Here is a 20343-nt window from a genome sequence, read left to right as displayed (position 1 = left end):
CACGTCGGATGACCGACGAATTGGGATATCGCTTAGATAGACCAATCTACTTTGAGTGTAAACTAAACGAGCCAATGCACACTGGCATGCGATTATTGCATCCAGCTGCCGCTGATCACAAGGTGAGTATAAATAGGCAGCAGGTGCACCACATATTCAGCTTTTCGCTTCAGAGCTGAGCGGTTCTATCGTTCTGCTCCTGATCTACTGCTTTGAGTCTGCAAGATGAGTCAAGCACGCTCTTCGAGGGCTCTCATGTTGGTGGTACGCGCTTCAGCGGCAGTGGTTTTCCCATGTCGAGTGGATTGCACACAGCAGGCTGCACTATCCCCTGTGTGTGTTGCAGGCAGCCATCTCCCCTGAAAAAGAGCAATTTCTCTAAAAGGGCACTCACAGGTCGAACGTCTTTTTAAAGACGCGTGTTTTTGAAGATGCCTTTCCATCTGTGCATTTCTGGATATAGTCTTTACCTGGCGAAGCACACTGAAGTGGCTTTCGCGGACGACTCATGCTCCCATTGTGGGAGGATGACCGTCTCGGAGTTGTGGACTAGACATGAATGCCGAGATTTGGGGTTCCCAATTTGGGGCGCACTATTTCTGTCACCGACCGGACTGGTTTTACTATGATGGTGAGGAATTCCCCTTCGAGGGGTAACCCTCAGTCGGTCGGCGCTTCAAAACCAGTAGAGGTGTTGAGAGAGCAGGCTGGACCCACTGCGGGGGTACCACCTGTATCTTCTGCGGCTCCCCCGATGATCGGATGTCGTTCGCTGCATCGGAGGGTGAGCCAGACTTTTCTGGGGTGGAAGATCCGTCAGCGCTTCCTACCTCTAGGTGGCCAGCGGTGCTGGATTCGGATCCAGAAATGATGGCTATGCTTTCCCGGGCCGCCGAGAGTGTCGGGCTCAAGTGTAAAATTCCACCGCGTCCCAAAACTTCGAGGTTGGACGATTGGTATCTCGGGGTGGCTCCACCGAGGGCGGCCTCCTTCTGCCGCCCCCGCTCCTGCACAGCAAATGCAGCAGCCTTCAGCAAAACAGCACCATGGAGCCGGCCGCAGGGCAGCCGCCCCGTCCATCCAGGCCCCCACCAAACCTGGTGGCAAGTGCAAGAGTAAGTGGCCCTGAGACGGGTGACCCCGTGAGATGGAGGGACATGCTCTTCAGGGGGGTGGTGAACACACTACTCCCTCTCCCACCCTCCAGATGCCCCTGTCTTGCGTGCAGAGATCGCAGTCCTGCTGGCAAAGGATGCGATAGGGCCGGTTCCTCCAGCCGATATGAGGACAGGGTTTTACAGCTCCTACTTCATTGTACCCAAGAAAGGCGGTGGGTTGAGACCCATCTTGGATCTGCACGTTTTGAACCGGGACCTTCACAGCCTCCCGTTCAAGATGCTCATGCAGAAGTGCATCTTCAGGTGCGTCCGTCGCCAAAATTGGTTTGCAGCGATCGACCTAAAGGACGTGTACTTCCAGCCTTTCGGTCTGTCCCTGTTGCCCCGTGTCTTTACGAAAGTTGCGGAGGCGGCCCTGGTTCCACTGAGAGAACAGGGCATTTGCATTCTCAACTACCTTGACGACTGGCTCATACTCGCTCAGTCTCAGGATCAGTTGTGCGAACACAGGGACTTGGTGCTCTCACACCTCAGCCTGTTGGGCCTTTGGGTCAACTGGGAAAAGAGCAAACTCTCCCAGACACAGAAGATTAAGATCAAAATTGAGATTAAAATTACAACCCCATACTTTGCATGTGTATGTTATAGTCAACACATCAAAATAGGTGTACTTCTTTAAAACATGACAAAAAAATTGTTAAAACATAATGGTTTAAAATAATGGTTTTAAATTTATTACAAAGAGCACTTTTTTTAAAGTGTACAGTACTAAAGTGTTACAAAAGGTCATGAAAGTGAACTTTCTTTAAGTACACTTAAGTGGCCTTTTAATTAATCATTTGCAAGTACAATATTTTCAAAAATTTACTTCTAAGATTTGAAGTTTTACTACAAGTGCACACATTAAATAAAATTAAGCACACTTATTTTAGCAAGGTTAGTAATCACCCATAATATCCTATAGAATCATGTCAGCATATTTCCATAGGCAAACATGACTGATTTTTTCTTCAGAAAATGATAAAAAAAAAAATGTTTCCTTCTATCCATGGTAGAGAGCACAAGATTTGGAGGAGAAAAGAGGAGGAAATTGAATTAAGAAATGATGCAAAGTGGCTTTAAATTTGTACCACAGGTCAACATGTTGGAGCAAGCATGCTAACCGCTCCAAAAAGTTTTCTTTTTTTTTTTATTTTACAGATGTTTTGCCTGTTCTTGTTAATTCTTGGTGTGTAGCTGATGTGTGTAGAAAAATCACGGAACTGGGACGGACCTTTCTGATGCTGATTCAATGTGACGAATCGTAACAGCGATTCAAGCACATCTCAGCCTTATATGACATTCTTTCTCCCTAGAAAAGCTATATCTGAAGGTGAAAACCCAAATAATGCAACAAAACCGGGCTTCCTCTACATCAGCTGATGTTTTGAGTTATGCGGCTGTTTATGTTTTCTTTCTCCCACAGTTTTCCTCCCACTATTTCGCCATCCGTTTCTTCTACAGCACCGCAAAGATCCCAGTTCCAGCTGACAAACACAGAGGAACTTACACAACGCTCCCCCATGCACTTTCAGTTCTCTTCATTATTCTATAGAGGAACTGCTCGCTCCAAACGCCGCGCGTTTTTCTGACCAAAAACTCAGACGATGTGCCGTGCAGACGCTGTTGAGATGAGGCCCTCTAGCCGCTGATCCTTTTGATGCGCCCTCCGCCAAGGAGCCAGCCAATCCAGCTGTGCAGTAATCGCTCTAATTAGCCTGTCTGGCCCTGTCAAACACTAGTCCACAGCACTTGCTTAGCATCGTGGTTTAAACAAGTGTAATCTCATTGCCTACCACTTTACATTTCTGTTTCTGACAGACTTATTAAGAGGCCATTGTTCATCAGAGCTACACCTCAAGTAGCACCAACAATTTTAATTGAATCCAAATATAGACAGACAGACAGACAGACAGACAGATAGATAGATAGATAGATAGATAGATAGATAGATAGATAGATAGATAGATAGATAGATAGATAGATAGATAGATAGATAAGGAACAGTTAAGAAAAATGTAGTAGATTTGTGCAAATACAAAAAAGGGGGGATGCACAATTTGGGCAAAATGTTGTGATTATTAATATGGCTAAAATAAATAAATTAATAAGAATAATAACTATGGCAAGTATGGCAAAATGGCCGAAGCATGTTAAAGAATCCCAAAGTCAAAATGCGAACACTGGTGGATAATGATGTGCTCACATGTAAATGAACACAGTGCCACGCTGCACTCTTAAAAACACAATGTATGTAATTATTTAATTAAATCACAGCTTTTGCAATTTGATAATAGCACTAAGCCCTATTAATAGTTTAGCCCTATGTTTATAGCAAACGAATGGTTCTGGGCAAGACCTATTTTCATTTTATGTCTTCGTTTCATTTTTGTTCACTGAATGATCAACATCAACTTAAACAAAAGCTCAATGTTCTGTCCCTCACAGCTTCCTTTTCATCCGAGTCAAAATACATACAGCATGCACCCTGACAAAAGCCCATCAAATCTTTACACAATCAAACTTACGAAACAGTTGCAAAAATTGGGGAAGAATAATAAGAAAGGAGAGAAAGAAGAAATGCAGGAACATTGATTCTGGGTCAGCGGTGTGTAACGCGTGTTTTTGATGCATCATAGTTCCTCAGTTTAAAAACTGATCGTGGCTCGTCTGGCACAACTGAATCATGACTACTGAATCAAAGCAGTCAATGAGTGACTCACACAGGACTAAAACCACTTCAGAGCACTTTTAACACCCTTTACTGATGGGGCTTTGATATTCTGTAACTGTATCTGTTTCTTTGATGATTATAAAAGTGCCTGTTTGCTTTGCTAAAGCAAAATTCATGAAAAAGTACATTGACTTGATGAATTATCATGTTACTAAAGTTTCAAATTATGAAACCTATTTATGCAATCTCTTCAACAAATGCTTTGCATTGTGGCCTCCCTCTTACAGTAAGTATAACAAATAACATGGACATGATTTGTCTTTTGATTTGCCACCAAATTTAGCTTTTTGTGCTCATAGATGGTCAGTGTAACAGATCAATATTCCATTTAATAGTTTCTTAATGAATATGTGGAGGAAAAACTGAATGATAATAATTATGTAATATATCTTTATCTAAAATGTATCTAAAGTATAGCATGTCACACTGCAGTACATAGCCTATATGATTGTATAATTGGTAATACTTTAATTTAGGGACCAATCATCACTATTAACTAGCATGCATATTACTAGCATATTTGCTGTTTATTACTACTTATATTAATATTAACACATATTAATGTCTTATTCTGCATTACCTAGATCCCCTAAGCCACCCCATACCTAAACTTAAAAACTACCTTACTAACTATTAATAAGCAGTAATAGGAGTTTATTGAGGCAAAAGTCATAGTTAATAGTTAATTAATAGTGAGAACTGGACCTTAAAATAAGTGTGACAGAATAGTTTTGTATTCATGTGATTTAGTGATATTACACACCTCTGATGAACAGCACATACTGACTTTGGTGTTTACTAACAAAATTTTGCCTCCAAAACAGGTGATTGAGATAATATGAGGTGGAAGTTAAAACTCCAAAGTTCTGATAGTGAATTCATTTTCATGAGGGAATTTAAGAGTTTTACAAGAAAATGTAAAGTTTGTCAGGTAAACACAAAACATTTACATGACAGCGCAAAATTTAGTGAGTAAACACAAAGTTTCTTAGGGAAGGCAAACCTTGAGAAAGAGAACACAAATGTGTTGCAAGGAAGAGCAAAGATTCTAAGGAAAATATGAACGTTTTGTGAGTAAGGAGGAGTTAAATGTTTTTACAGTAAATGCAAAGTTTTTCTTCTGGGAAACAAAATATTTGTGAAAGAGCGCATGAGTGAATTCAAAAAGCTTCTTTGGGAAATGGAAAAGTTTTGCGAGTGAAAACATAGTTGGTCGGATGAATACAAAACTTTTGCAAGAGAACTAAATTTTGTGAGCCATTGCAACATTTTGAGGCAGAACTCAAAGAGTTTTGTGAGCAAATGCAGTTTCATGTGGGAATTCAAAGAGTTTTAAGAAACAAAAAAAATTTTCTAAACAAACAAAAAATATTTGATAAAAAAAAAAAATACTTATGAACAAAATAAAATTCAATTGCACAAAATAATTCAAGCAAAATCAAAAAATTCTAGCAAATTTTATGAGAAGATGTAAAGTTTGTCAGGAAAACAAAACATTTGCAAAATTTGCACGTTTTGCATTTGTAAACGCAGTGTTTCTCAGGGAACGCCAAACTTTTACAAGCAAATGCAACACCGTAAAAATGTTGAATTCCTCATGAAACTTCTTCCTATAATCTTTCATTTTCTTTGTGTTCGCTTGCAAGTTTTTTGTTCTCCCCAAAGACGTTGCATTTACTCATTAAATTTTATTGGGAAAGGTCCACAAGCCAGGATTTAAACTCAGGATGCCTAAAGTGAACAGCACTATATGTCAGCACACTGGCCACGAGGCTATCCACACTTACAATTCAAGAGTTTTACAATGCAAAAGTTTTGCAAGTAAATGCAAATTTTTTAGTTGAACTAAACTTTTGCGAGACAACTAAATTTTGCGAACAAATGCAAAATTGTAAGGGACCACACTAAAAACACTAACTAAAACTTCACTAAAATTTTAGTTAGGGGAACAACACACATTTGAGAGACACAACAAAACAAAACAATTACACCAAAATCAACTCATCAAATGGAAACCTTTTGCAAGAGAACAAAATTTTGCGAGCAAATTCAATGTTTCTGGGGGAATTCAAGAGTTTTACAAACATTTTGTGAGTGAACGCAAAGTTTCTTGGGAGAACGCAAAAGTTTTGCGAGCCAAAAATACAATTCTTCCTTCCATCTCGTAATTTATTAACCCCTTTAGGGGCACCATAGAAACATACCATGATATAAAATTACTTATACCATTATTTACAATTTCAGTTATACAGGCTTTAGTTTTTAATATGGATATAATATTAAGTCCATGTCTCTTTAACTTAAGAGCTTATAAACTACATGCCAGCACTACGTCTACACAACAGCCCTTATCATGACAAGCAAATCTCTGCCGCTCAACTGGCCACATTTTCTGCTGTTATTATAAAAAGAATGTGTGTGTGTGTGTGTGTGTGTGTGTGTGTGTGTGTGTGTGTGTGTGTGTGTGTGTTTGCAATGCTCAGGGTAATTTTCCATTTTGGTGTGTGTGCGGCATGAGTAGATGTGTGTATGTGTGTGTCAGGAAAAACAATGAGTACACAGTCCTTTGTGGCCACACCCCCAGACCCGGACACTGCAGTAGCCAATCACAGAGCTGCGTCAGAAGGAGGCTGACCTCCTCCACTCACCTCAGAGCACTGCCATGTACTGTTAGAGCACTACTACATTTGAGACCAGTCCCATGATAACACGTGAAAAACAATGTATGTCAAAAAGGAGATTTACGTAGTGCAGCAACAACACTGCATTCAGGGAAAATCGAGAAATCATACACCCAACTGCTAAATACTCATTGCATATTAAATCACCATCAAATGAACCTTACACTGATTCTGTCCTTAAGTTACAAGATATTTATAGTCACGGAAGGGCTTTTCTATCTATAACGCACCCAAACAAACACACTCTAACTGAACACACACAAGCCAGCGTGGCTCCTCCACAGGTACTCACAAGCGGCTGCAGGGAAAAGCGTAGGGTCTTTGCACTTGGACGCCCAGAGCTTCCATCTTTATCTGGTGTGCTGAAGGTGCACTGCGCGCCCTTGGACAGCTCTGAGAGTCACGCTGCTCCGGCTGTGCAAAATCAAAGCTCGTCAAAACACGAACCCACAACCATCCAAACCTTACAAATAAAACACCCCTACACAAAACCACATCAACTCACACATGTGAGGAATGAATCTCATGAAAACTCTCTGTGGCCAGAACAGTAGGAGTTTCTTGCACTGACATTGCATTTTCATGTACTTTTTCCTCCACATTATCATTATTAAAATGCAAAAATATCTTTATCATCACTTCATATTTATTATATTTTGTTAATTGAATGTAATTCAAATTATAAAGTTTGTATGTCATGGTAGTCATTGTTTTATTTACTTTTGCGATCTTTAAATTAATGCAGATTTTAATTATCATATAAATCATTGTATTACAATACATTCTAATGTAATTCTTTAATATAACTGTAAATGTACTGTACAATTAAAATGATAAAATATTTATATATTATGGTGGTATTTGTTTAATTTTTAAAGTTTTTTAATTAAATGTAAATTATAATAATTTATAGTAAATAATTCTAAGTATTATATGTATAAATAATTTCTACTTTAATACATTAATATTTCTGTAATTGTCATTTTTACTCTTTTGTATGATTTCATAATTTGAATGTATTGTATGAGTGTATTAAATGACTTGTTGTCAAAAAAAAAAAAAAATAATGAACAGTCATTAAAATAATGATGTCCCATCATGGTTGCATTTTTTTACTTATATCTGCATAAGCATATTTGCATATTCACTTTTGAATTTTTTATTAATGTCTTTTAATACAATTTAAATAATTTATAATAATAAATAATGTTCCATCAATAACACTTTAATAGTATTTTTTTCATGTATATTTGTACTGTATTAAATTATATATATATATATAATAAATAATTTCTACTGCAATCCATCAATAACACTTTAATAGTATTTTTTTTTCATGTATATTTGTACTGTATTAAATGGCATTAATTGTTATTGTAAATGTTTACTGTATTTCATGGGTGTATTTAATGTTTTTAATTTGTGATGTATTTGAAAATATTACCTTTGAAAATAACAGGAAATAATAATGTAAAGAATATAACAGAACAAACTTTATTTACTTCATGCAATGTATACATTTATACAATATATTTGTGTATATTTTGGTTTTGGAGTCAAATTTGGACAAAAATTGACATGTTTTCATGAGATTCATTGCTAAACATGAAATGATAACATGATTTTAACGCACTTAGTCTTTATATCAACTAATAACATTCGACTTTGTCAAACGTCTAACAAAGCAATATGTCAGATGTGGGTGATGTTTATACGCATGACAGCGCAGAGGTTATGCAGTCCTGTCAAGTTCCTGAGGTTAGCTTTAAGAACACGTACACTAGAGGGCGCTTTCTCTGTCACGTTTCACCTTCACAGTCACCTTCTGTGAGAGACGCCGGTCATTACAGGTGGAGAAAGAGGAGGAGGAGCAGGACAGGTGCAGCTGCCAACTCTCTGCAAACTCGCTCTCTCTCACTCCCTCTCTCTCGCCTGGCAAACACTGTTGTGTTAATTATAACTAAGCTTGTTAGAGCGCACACTTTCCTTTCACAGCTCGACAGGCCTCCGCCACCACACACACACACACACACACACACACACACACACACACACACACACACACACATACACACACACGTTTGTTTCTGTGAATTGTGGGGACTTTCCTTAGACTTCTATTACTGTTATACTGACCAAATGATATATATTTTATCCCCTAAACCTACCCCTTACAGAAAACCTGTTTGCTTTGTTACACTTTCAGATAAACATCATTTACTATTTTTACTTTCAAAAATTTCAGGTTTTACTGTCACTGTAGCATAAACATATTAAACAAACACACATCAAACACACACACACACACACACACACACACACACACACATTTTTTCTACATTTCTATATTGTCATATGTCAATATTTATTTATTATGTCTTTATTTATTTATTCCTTTTTCTATTTTGCCTTTCCTTGTGAGCTGCTAAACAATCTTTTTGTGGTTTTTAAAACAATGACAATAAAAATTCTATTCTATTCTATTCTATTCCATTCTATTCTGTTCTGTTCTGTTCTGTTCATAATACTTTTACCCACACATATTTCAACAAACAGATTTTAGAACATAACAAACGCCATGTGGGACATTTTTGTGTGATTATCAGGCTTGTTATATAAAATAAATTAAATGAAATATATATAGATATATAGAGATTACTGTCTAATTTAAGTTGAGGTATTAAAATGGCTAAAACTAAAAATTACAACTTAATAAAAACTACAGACACATTTGAAAAATTAATACAAATGACAAAAACACAACAAAATTATATATATATGTGTGTGTGTGTGTGTGTGTGTGTGTGTGTGTGTGTGCGTGTGTGTGTGTGTAAAGAACTGAACCAAAATTAAACAGATAAAAATACAAATAAAAGCTAATTGAAAATATTAACAATAAAATATCAGTGATATTGAAATTGTTACTGTATGTTAGCAGTATGCTAGAATGCTATTCCAGACATCACTTTGTTTCAGAAGGATCTTTTCCAAACAAATGTAGTTTCTATGAAAAGGTAATAAAATGGCTTTACTGTATGTTAACAAGTGAAGAAACATTAAAGAGAAAGGAGCTCTTTTCAGTAATGTTTACAGTCTGTTGTCAGCCGTCACAGCTGACATATAGTGGGGCTCTTTGTTGTAATATTTACAGGATGGGTGGGGAGCACTTCATTCGATTTGTTGCCTCCCATTTCCATAATTAAGTTTTATTCATCCTCTCCTCACTTGTTTTCTGGGCTTGAACTCTGTCTTACAGTTCAGGCTCTACTGAGGCCTAGACAACACACACGCTGAGAAAACACACAACAACAACAAAAACACAACTATGTTACTGGACAGTACTGGAACACACTTTAGATCTCATATTCTTCCTCATGCAAGTGTGCTATTTTAATACTAAAACATAGCAGGCCAGTCTATTCAGCAAGTACTGGTTGACCTATATGATGTTTAACTGCTGATATCTAAATTAAGGTCCCCACTATATGCCATTAACTATGATACAAAATGTGTGCAATACAACAAACTTTTTGATTTTAACTGAAAATAAAACAGACAGGACTTGATTTTAACAATGAGACTTGGCGACCTTCAGCCGAATAGTTATTATAATTTAATTATATATTACAATATTCATAAAAAAATGGAATAATGTGCTTCAGAGCATTTTATTTGATGACACTATTATTAAATGTACAGTATTTTTTATTACTTATATACTGCTCTAATATTTATTTTAAATTAGCTCTTATTTTAATATTTTCAGTTTACTTTTTTATTTTAGTTTAAGTTTTAGTAATGCTTTGTCAGTGTTATTTTTTGTAATATTTCCATTTTGCTAAATTTATTTTTATTTCAGTTTCAATTTTAGTAATTTTAGTATTCAAGCATATTTTGAGATTTTTTTTATTATTTTATTTTAGCTTTATTTATTTTTGCTTACTTTTTTCTTTATCTCAATTAATATTTTTTGTTGTTGTTGTTGTTGTTGTTGTTGTTTTTGAGAGATTTCAACGGGATCACCGGATGCAAAATTCACTTTTACATGTTGTCTGAGCTGAAATGTGTGTTGACAGTCTCTGTACACATCCACTCTATATAATGATAAAAATCCACCCAGTGCTTTTTTTAAAATCCTCCAAAATCATAACCCCTTTCTCAAATCAAGCCGATCTCAGATTCTTGGCTCTGTGACGTCACACAGACCCAAACTGAAATCTGTTTATTATCAATAGATTTTGAAAAAAAAATAGGAGCAAGTAGGTCTAACTTCTCCAGGCCTAACTATGCTGCAATAATTATTGGATCAATGCACTCGTGTCAGATTGACTCAAACTGTTGGTCTATCAGTACTGCAAATCTTCAGGACATTTACAAAGGTTTACAAAGAGCATGCGATTGAAACCAGAGGTGTGTTTAGAGTTTGTGGGCCCTATCAAGCATTTCCCCCGGACTGCAGAGCCCCACGCGTTTGCGTTGGTTGCATGATGCTTAAACACGCTACAGTTTAGGCACCGCTGTAACACTGTAAGAACAAACCCCGGAACCCGAGCAAATCGAAAAGTTACATCAAACTGTTAGCTTTTAGCATCTCTAATGAAAATGGGCACAGTGTTTGTTCAGAAGCAAATACAAACACTTCTTTGTGACGCTAATCTGTAAATCTCAGCTCTGAAGTCAATGAAAGAACAGACTGAAGTCCTACCTCTGGGCTTGTGTCTTTAACCATGGCTCTTCTTTACTCCGCTCTTCTGTTCACACCATTTATTCTGCCGTGACTCAATCCACTCTTCTCTGTATTTGTCTTCACTCACTCAACACTCAGCTTTATCAGCTCCGCTGGAAACACTGACACACTTCACAGAATGAGGTGACGAGGAGGAAACTTTTTGGGTGAACGCAGCTCTCCACAGATTTGATCTGTTTTACAGCAGCTCTCCGCGATGATTCGTTGACTTGTCATCAATTATTTTAAGCATCTGCTACTAAGTGTTTTAAAACATTGTGATATTCAATAAGTCCTACACTAATTTCATTCTGAGTCCAAGGATGTGAACAGCTCCACATTAAAAGTCTGGGTTATAATTATAGTCTTTACAACATAGCATGAATGCAGCATCACAACCTTATCTTGTAATACCTTTTTTAATCCAACATTACATATACAAGCAACTTGATTTTAAATGTTGTTCCTGTTACAGGTCATATTTATCAGCCGAATGTGGCCTGAGAGCACAAGGCACCAATTCATCATTCATAATTAATATAATTTTAATAATATTTTTAGCAATAAAAAAAAAACATTCAGTCATGTTATGGTATAAGTTAAATGAATGAATAGCACATACCAAAAGACCAGCATGCAGAGATATCTGTTATTTGACCATAATAATACTCTAGTAGTACTCTGCATAAATCTATGTTGTTTACATCACGCTAGAGGCTCTAGTTCAGGTTTCCTTACACTGTCAAAGGGTCTCCGATCTTCCCCGCGACCCATAACCCAGATGACACAACACTGATTTCACAAGAGCATGCTGCATCTCACAGCGCCAAAAAACTTCAGGAACAAAGAAATTAACTGGAAGCCTGTTTTACTTTCTCTACTGGCAAATATTTTTAAATAATAGTTTCAAACAAGTCTCACTATTTTCTGTAATTTGCTTTTTTATGGATTATTTGATTAATAGAAGATTCAAAAGAACAGCATTTATTTGTCACATTTGATCTTTCCTGAATCAAACTATTTTTTTTTTTTTCAGAGAAATTTTAGCACACACACACACACAAAAGAATTGCACACCAGAGAGAGGTTAATATAAATGCACGTTTGAAGGTTCACGCCTGAATCTTTTTTTGGGAATTATGGGAAGTCTTGAAATCTGACTAAGGAGTTGCACTGATGACCACCTAAAAATACACTCCACCGTTCCGGTGTCTTGCGTCAAACTCCCAAACGCAGTGGCCTTGTAATCGACAAAGCTCTGAAAAAAATCAAACCAGCTTGCAAGTCCTTATCTGTTATTATGAACTAATCAGCTATACTGAGAACAATCATCTTCCGTCTCTGCCCTTTTAAGAGGAGTATCTGTATCTGTTGACTCATTGTAATCAAAAACATTTTCATGAATGAACATAGGACTCTGAAGAAAAGAGGATCGTGAGGAGTGCTGGACTTCATCCAGTGAGCGAGTCGAGGATGTGAGGATGTTCTCGCTGATGGCCAGCATGGTACTTGACTGCAAACACCTGCTCCTGCCACTCAGCCTCCGGCTCTGCTGCCAGATCAATATCAGGAGCGCAGAACTACCTCTGACATCCAGACACCAGCGGCTACAGGCTGCCATTCATGCCAGCCTCTTAAAGCTCAAGGGCATGTGGCACTGTATCTAAATAAATGATCTCAAAATCACAGAAAAATCCCTTTTTTTTAAAGATGCTCCATAATGGTGCATTAAAACCAAACAAATAAAAGCTACAAAAAACATATTACAAATACACACACACACAGTTGTGCTCATAAGTGTACATACACCTTGCAGAATGTGCAAAATGTTAATAATTTTTACATCATGTGTGTTGAGTTATTTCACGTAACAGATGTTTAATACACCTTGCAGAATGTGCAAAATGTTAATAATTGAAACAAAATAAGATGGACCATGGAAATTGCATGTTATTTTTATTTAGTACTGTCCTGAATGAGTTATTTCACGTAACAGATGTTTACATGTACTCCACAAGACAAAATAATAACTGAATTTATAAAAATGACCCCGTTCAAAAGTTTACATACCCTTGAATTTTAATACTGTGTGTCATTTCCTGGATGATCCATGACTGTTTTTCTGTTTAGTGATAGTTGTTCATGAGTCCTGTGTTGGTCCTGAACAGTTCAACTGCCTGGTGTTCTTCAGAAAAATCCCCAGCTCCTGCACATTCTTTGGTTTTCCAGCATATTCTGCATATTGGAATCCTTTCGAAAAGTGACTGAATGATTTTGAGATCCATCTTTTAACACTGAGGACAACTGAGGGACTTGTGCAGAACTATTACAGAAGGTGAAAACATTTACTGATGCTCAAGAAGGTCACACAATGCAGTAAGAGATGGGGGATGTAAACTTTTTAAATTAGATGATCAGGGTAAATTGGTACTTATTTTGTCTTCTGGGAAATATGTAAGTATTTATGTAGCTTCTGAAGTCCAGAACTAAATGAAAAAAAAAACAAAAAAAAACTGAGCGTTAAACAAAATGAGAAGAATGTACACATCATCATCCTGTTCAAAAGTTTACAACCCCCCCAGCTCTTACTGCATTGTGTGGCCTTCTTGAGCATCAGTAAATGTTTTAATCTTCTGTAATAGTTCTGCACGAGTCCCTCAGTTGTCCTCGGTGAGAAAAGATGGATCTCAAAATCATGCAGTCACTTTTGGAAAGGGTTCAAATAAACAAAGTATTAAGATTGAAGGGTATGTAAACTTTTGAACGGGGTAATTTTTATAAAGTCAGTTATTATTTTGTCTTGTGGAGTATATGTAAACATAATACTGATATTCAAGGCTCTATTTATTTTCAAATGTCAAACCATAAAATGACTTATTTTGAAAGAAATATGCAGGGAGCCCTTAAAGCTTATTGTTTGTAAAGTGTTTCTCATTACAAGTGTCCTAAGACAGTTCCTAACTAAACAGTTTAACTTTATAGCTGAAGTTTGTATGATTTTTTTTTTTTTATGTTAAAACACATTTTCTTTACACAAGATATTGTTCATTTATTACTATATGTATGCCATTCATAGGATTGTCTCCCCCAAAAGTGCAAACATTTATCCTTCCACGCACCAGTGAAACATTTAAAGTGGTCTGCCCATATCTGTCAATCATTCCAGCTCAACCAATAGCGAGAGTTTGGGGGCGTGGCTTCTGTAGCAAGCTGAGCCAAACTGTGTTGAGGAGGAGTGAGATCATGGGATCATGATGCGTTACATGGGGAAAAAATCATTTACAGAATTGCAAGCCAAAATACATTTGGGGTAAATGGTGTGAAACAAGGGTAGCCCTCAGCTGTATTTATACAAGAGAGTAACTAGACTGGATCTTTGGGTTACTATCAAGATGCTGAACTTGAGGAGTTTGCTCTTGACAGGTAAGCTAAAGTTACCATAGCTGAGAACTATTTACTGTCAAGACCCAGATAAAGTAGTACAACTTTGTAAGGATAAGAATAATCATAAGGATGTGATGCATGTAAGGGGCCTTTGCAAATGCTGTTTAAAAACATGCTTTATTTTTATAATTGTAAGTGAAACCAGTTGCTCAGAAGCTGCACACTTTATCTTTAAGTAAGTAGTTGACAGTGTAGGACAGAGATGCTCAAAGCAGGGCTTGCAGGCCAAAGTTGTCTCGTTATGACCTTTGATTTGGCCCACCATGTCACATTTTCTGTTTTTAACAATTTTGTTGTATTTTTGCATTGAAAGACAATATAACAATTTTGATAATTTAATAATTTAATGTAATTTTGATGCAATCAATTAATGTTAGTGCAATATTTTGCATCCAGTTATGATCTAACACACCCGTTATTACGCTCAATATTTTAGCAACAAGCCAAGATAGCCCCCAAAATGTACCCACAGCATCTGAGGTATTAGCCTGCGCTTCTATATTTGTGTTGTTAATTTTCACCTCATGGCGACCAGAGCCGTCTGCCTCATCTAAATTAAGATCTCACCGTCTGCCAATGAAGCTGTATGTGGTGAAACAGTCTGGGAAAATGCATTTAGTGCTGATGGGCAAAAAAAAAAAAAGACTTATCATTTGCATGCCTCAATGAGTCTTTGCATTCGTTTGATAGAAATATAACGTTGTTGGAGAAGAACTCGTGCATCAACGTTCAGATAGCAAAGCTTCAGAAACTGTCCAGAGTCTGACTGCATATGCACATATATCTGAAAGACGTCAAATATCACATCAACTTACAGCTAAAACACTTTACACTGCACTCACACGAGCTATGAACAGCAACAACGCATGACAATAGAAAATAATCCAATATATCTTATTTACTTCAAAATGTATGTAAAATAAAATAAAAAATAAAAAAAAAAGGAAAAAAAAGTTGACTGCAATTTCTGATCTGGTCAAACTTTTGCCTGAACAGCAGAAGAAGAATAAAAAAAATAAAAATAAAAAAAGTCACGTCTTTGTCTCAGTTTTGAATATAAATTCATCTGTATGATCATTTAATAAAATTAAATAAAATAAAAAGCAAAGCAAAATAATAAAATAAAAATTCAAGTAAAAAATAAAGTTACAACTGTCACTTCATAAATTTGTAAATATGCAAAATGTCTACCTCATATGAAACACTGCAGGCTGCACTTTATAACTGCTTCGATAACAGTAAATAACAGACAGAGATCATTAGGGAATTATTATTGTTAGGAAATATTTTCATAGGTGAGACCTGGGCTAGTTGTCACAAGCAAGAGTCAAAAGTCTGAATGCACAAATGTTTTTCTCTCACAGTGGTTTATATGTGGGTTTCAAACATGCAGTTTTAAACGCTCTTAAATTACACTATTTTTTTCTCATTATTATCCTCAAAAAAGAAAAAAAAATTCTAGTACCATCATATTTTTTTTGCAATAGCTGTTGGTAACAAGACAGTTAACAACAATAAATAACAATAACAAAGAAAAACAACAAGAGATTCAACTTTGCTCTCAGTGCAGTGTCAGGTCGGGCAAGTTGTCACATGTTTTAATGTTAAAAATTATAATAATGAATAAATAAACTTATACAATTTATTAAATTATTTGTTTAACATATTGTCTTTTGTATTTTTGTTTTGGGTTTCAAATGAACTATCTCAATGCAAAACTTACACTGCTTGTGTCACGAAAGTTCAGTTTGTGTTTAATAGGCTTTATATTTTATCCAGGATAGGATATGTAAAATATATACCTATATGTTAAGTCCAAAAATAATCTAATATTCACCGGAATAAACAGGGCTTGACTTTACATAATGTTTATGAAAGTGTCGCCAGAGTTTCAAAAGAGTTTCGTGAGTGAAGTCTTCATACAGACACGGGCTGCATGAGTAAATATTTGCTGATGATGTTGTATCCCAAGGCGTTGTCTACTGTAGCACCCATACACTATATCTATAGCGCGACGCGCCTCAAGCGCTTCCATTATAATGAGCGCGTCCGTCAACAGCGCGAGCGACTTCGCGTGGACGGAGAGAGCGAAGCTGACTCTTATTAGAAAGTGGAGATTATCAGAATAACTAATACAATATGCAAACAAATACCACACTTTTAAAAGCATGCAGCAGAGAACATGCATGTGAGAGCTGTCGCACGCTCCATTCACTGACCTGTTTTTCAGCGGCTGGCTCTTCAGCTCGTAATACGTTTTAGGCTCCTCGTGAAATTCCTCTCCGACATCAAAGTCGGCCACGATCCCCGATTCCGACTGCATTTTCAAAGTTGTCAACTTTTGTCAGCTCCCAGGTGTTAAATAACGCGTCAGTTCAGAGCCGTACTTCCAGACGCACGGAGTGCCAGCCACCGCGATGTCAAGCTGTCAGTGCGCTCCAGCAGTTATCCGCTAGATCCGTTTTGTAGTCCGTCAGGAGGGCTGAGTGACCGCGGCGAATGCGGCCCAATGGAGTGTGGAACTACAAATCCCAGGAATGACGAGCCGCGTGTCAGCACCTTTTGATTGGCTGGCACCAAGAAGGCGGTGTTACCCTTTACAGCAACGTTTTTGATTTTGGGTACAAATAAAAGGACGTTATCTACATGCATTACTTGTTCAGTTATCATTTAACATTATAATAATAATAATAATAATAATTATTTTATTTTTATTTTTTAATAGTTGCGCTATTTAATCTCCATGCAATTTTATAAACAGTACAATCAATGTCCACGCGATGGCAGTTTAATCAAATATATGAAATATCATCAGCCTTCAACGCTATTACTTTTTTAAATTAAAACTAACTTAGATTTATTGCTCAATTTGTACCTACTGTTTGAACTAGTCTCTAACATCACTAATATTAGACGTCTCAGTTATTCATCTGTCAAAATAAGTAGATTGAAAATTGCATTGTAGAACACATACAATCCGCACAAAATAAAATTCAAGACAATTCCACACAAAAGAAACACAATGACTAATAAAAAACTATTTCATAAAAACACTAATGGTCTTATATCAGTCTTATTATTCTACCTGATGATTAATTGATTGATTGATTTAACATTAAACATATTAAACATGCACGTAATTTGTAGTGTTAAATTATAATTTCATAAAAGGTTTACAGTAAGGCTATATTATTGAATATATAGTATAAGCTGGTTTCAGCTCTGTGTCAGACTATCAGGGGGGAAATGTAATCAACAGGTTAGTCTCAGCATTATAATGTGACATTAGGCATTCAGCATTGTGATGTGATGCCTAGTTATCACCAACTGCAATGAGTTTAACTGAGAAACAGACTAATATAGACTATTTGTAGCCCCCCTTAAAATCATATGTTTGTGTACGACTCACATCATTATGACGCTGAACTTCAATCCTACAGTATGCTCGTCTGATTTAAGCTTCCGGTTGTGATGAACAGTGATCTGCTCGCTCAGTGCAGATGGTGTTTGTGTGTGTTGTGGGTGGAGGGTGATGGGGGCATTCACACAGTGTGAGAAGATACACATAAACCAGGCCCTTTGTTCAGATGTTTGGGATATTGCTGTCAAACCCAAAAAGCTGATCCAGTATGGTTGTTCATGGACTACCCTTTATAAAAGCTTTCAGCTGTTGTAAATGCTGCACAATCTATACATGAAGAGTAATGAGTGTGAATTACAGCCGCTCACAGAAGAGCCGAGGCATCACATTTGTAGAGGAGGCGCCTTGACTACAGGTTCACGTGTGCAGCAGAGTTTTATCTAATAATCGTGAAAAAGATTTTCTAATTACAATCACAATATCTTCAACCTAAATGTGATTTGAGACATTTTATAATTGCCTCAATGGATAAGGAGTTTCGTGTTTAATTGATCACTAGCCTAATAATGTGTAAATGCACACAGCACCACAAAACAGACTGATTATGCTTAGTCTGTTATTATTTATTATTATTATTATTATTAATATTATTATTATTCAGTAGGCTTGCTTTTGTAATGTTAACTGAATGATTATGCTAATTAATCAGCACATATTCTAGCCTCATTTCAAAGAAGGATTAGTTAAATAATTAACTGAATTTGAACAAATTGAATTAATTAGCACATATACTAAGCCATTAATCACAGCTAACAACGACAACAAAAAAGTTTTAAGAATGTTTTGCCAATGTTCTCATTAAGTTATGAAAATTTTATTTTTTAATGTTTTCTGAATGCTCAAACCACCAAATTTTCTTTTAATATATATATATATATATATATATATATATATATATATATATATATTATGGGAACGTTCCATTTTATCGTTTCTGTTTTTTCTATGCAAATGTTATAAGGGAACGTTCCATTTTATCGTTTTGCAAACATACTATTTTAATATGATACTTTTGAAAGTTGTCTGAACGTTCTGAAACAACAACAAACTAAAATGTTTCAGAAAAAAAATGTTCCTTGAACAATGTTTAAATAACGTTGTGGCAACATTCTGAGAACATTACGCCTATAAATGACCGGATAACTCTGAATAAACATTCTATTAACACTCTGAATAAACATTCTATTAACACTCTGGATAAACATTCTATTAACGTTACTAGAAGAATGTTTGTTCATAACCTCGAGAGAACCAGAACATCAGCCAAAGTTCTGAGGATGTTCTCTGTTAGCTAGAATTAGAATTACTCAGTTTTCTTTGTATTTCGTAAGGTGCGGCCACATTAGCAATATTTCTGCAAAATTTTGTTTTCAGAATGGTCCATTGTCTATTGTACTGCAGTGCTCACGAGTCACTTTAAATTTCGAATTGTTAGCAAGGCAAATTTTTGTGTGACCAACTTTAACATTAGCGAAACTTCAGCGGGGACTTGGTTTTTACGCGATTCTTGGGTTTCGCCGACTAACGATCACCGTGACCGCACCTTTAAAGCACTAATCGAACGAATCAGTGAATCGAGTCATTTAATTTAAACGATTCATTGAATCGATTATCACGTGTTAATCAAATATGGTGTGTTTAAAATGCACAGTTTCCCGGCAGCATCAGTGAGGTCGGTAACAGCGAGCTGTACAGTGAGCGGAGGGCGTGTGTAGGGGATCCACACACACTCAGTCTGTGTGTGTGTGTGTGTGTGTGTGTGTGTGTGTGCGTGCGCGCAGATCACGGCATGGCCCCGGTCTGTGTCTTTGTAGCCGGTGAGGGGAAGGCGTGGTGAGTGTCTGATCACAGATGAACTGATGAGGGAACGAGGCAGATGTGCGGCGATACATCCGACAGCGAGCGCGTGAACTGAACGGAAACGCCCTTATAAACAGAGGTAAGGTTTATTCGCTCATGTGTTCATCCAGTGATTCGGTTTTGTGTTATTTGTCGTTTTACGTTTGTTTTGCGGCTTTGACAACAGGCTGCACCGGAGCACGTGAAACACGATGGATTAACGGGACGATGGTCTTGGTGTTTATTTTTAAATGAAGAGGGATTGTGTACGATCATATGCAGTTATTCGCATTTATCTGGCAAAATGACTACGGGCTATATGTTTTTTTTTTGTTTTTGTT

General features: G+C 36.7%; 1 protein-coding gene across 1 annotated transcript in view; it reads right to left on the bottom strand.

Moving 5' to 3' along the window:
• LOC109066995 (microphthalmia-associated transcription factor-like) overlaps positions 1-17245 on the bottom strand; it is a 41599-nt gene extending 24354 nt beyond the window's left edge. Inside the window, exon 1 of the mRNA XM_042750386.1 lies at positions 16962-17245. Within this exon, the coding sequence (XP_042606320.1) occupies positions 16962-17065 (104 nt within the window). The 5' untranslated portion in view covers positions 17066-17245. The remainder of the gene's footprint in view (positions 1-16961) is intronic.
• Between the last annotated feature and the right edge of the window lie 3098 nt (positions 17246-20343).

This window comes from Cyprinus carpio, chromosome B23 (assembly GCF_018340385.1).
Source record: "Cyprinus carpio isolate SPL01 chromosome B23, ASM1834038v1, whole genome shotgun sequence".
NCBI classification, from domain to species: Eukaryota; Metazoa; Chordata; class Actinopteri; order Cypriniformes; family Cyprinidae; genus Cyprinus; species Cyprinus carpio.
The sequence above is the reverse complement of the archived record's forward strand: the minus strand, read 5'-3'. Positions and strand labels throughout refer to the sequence as shown.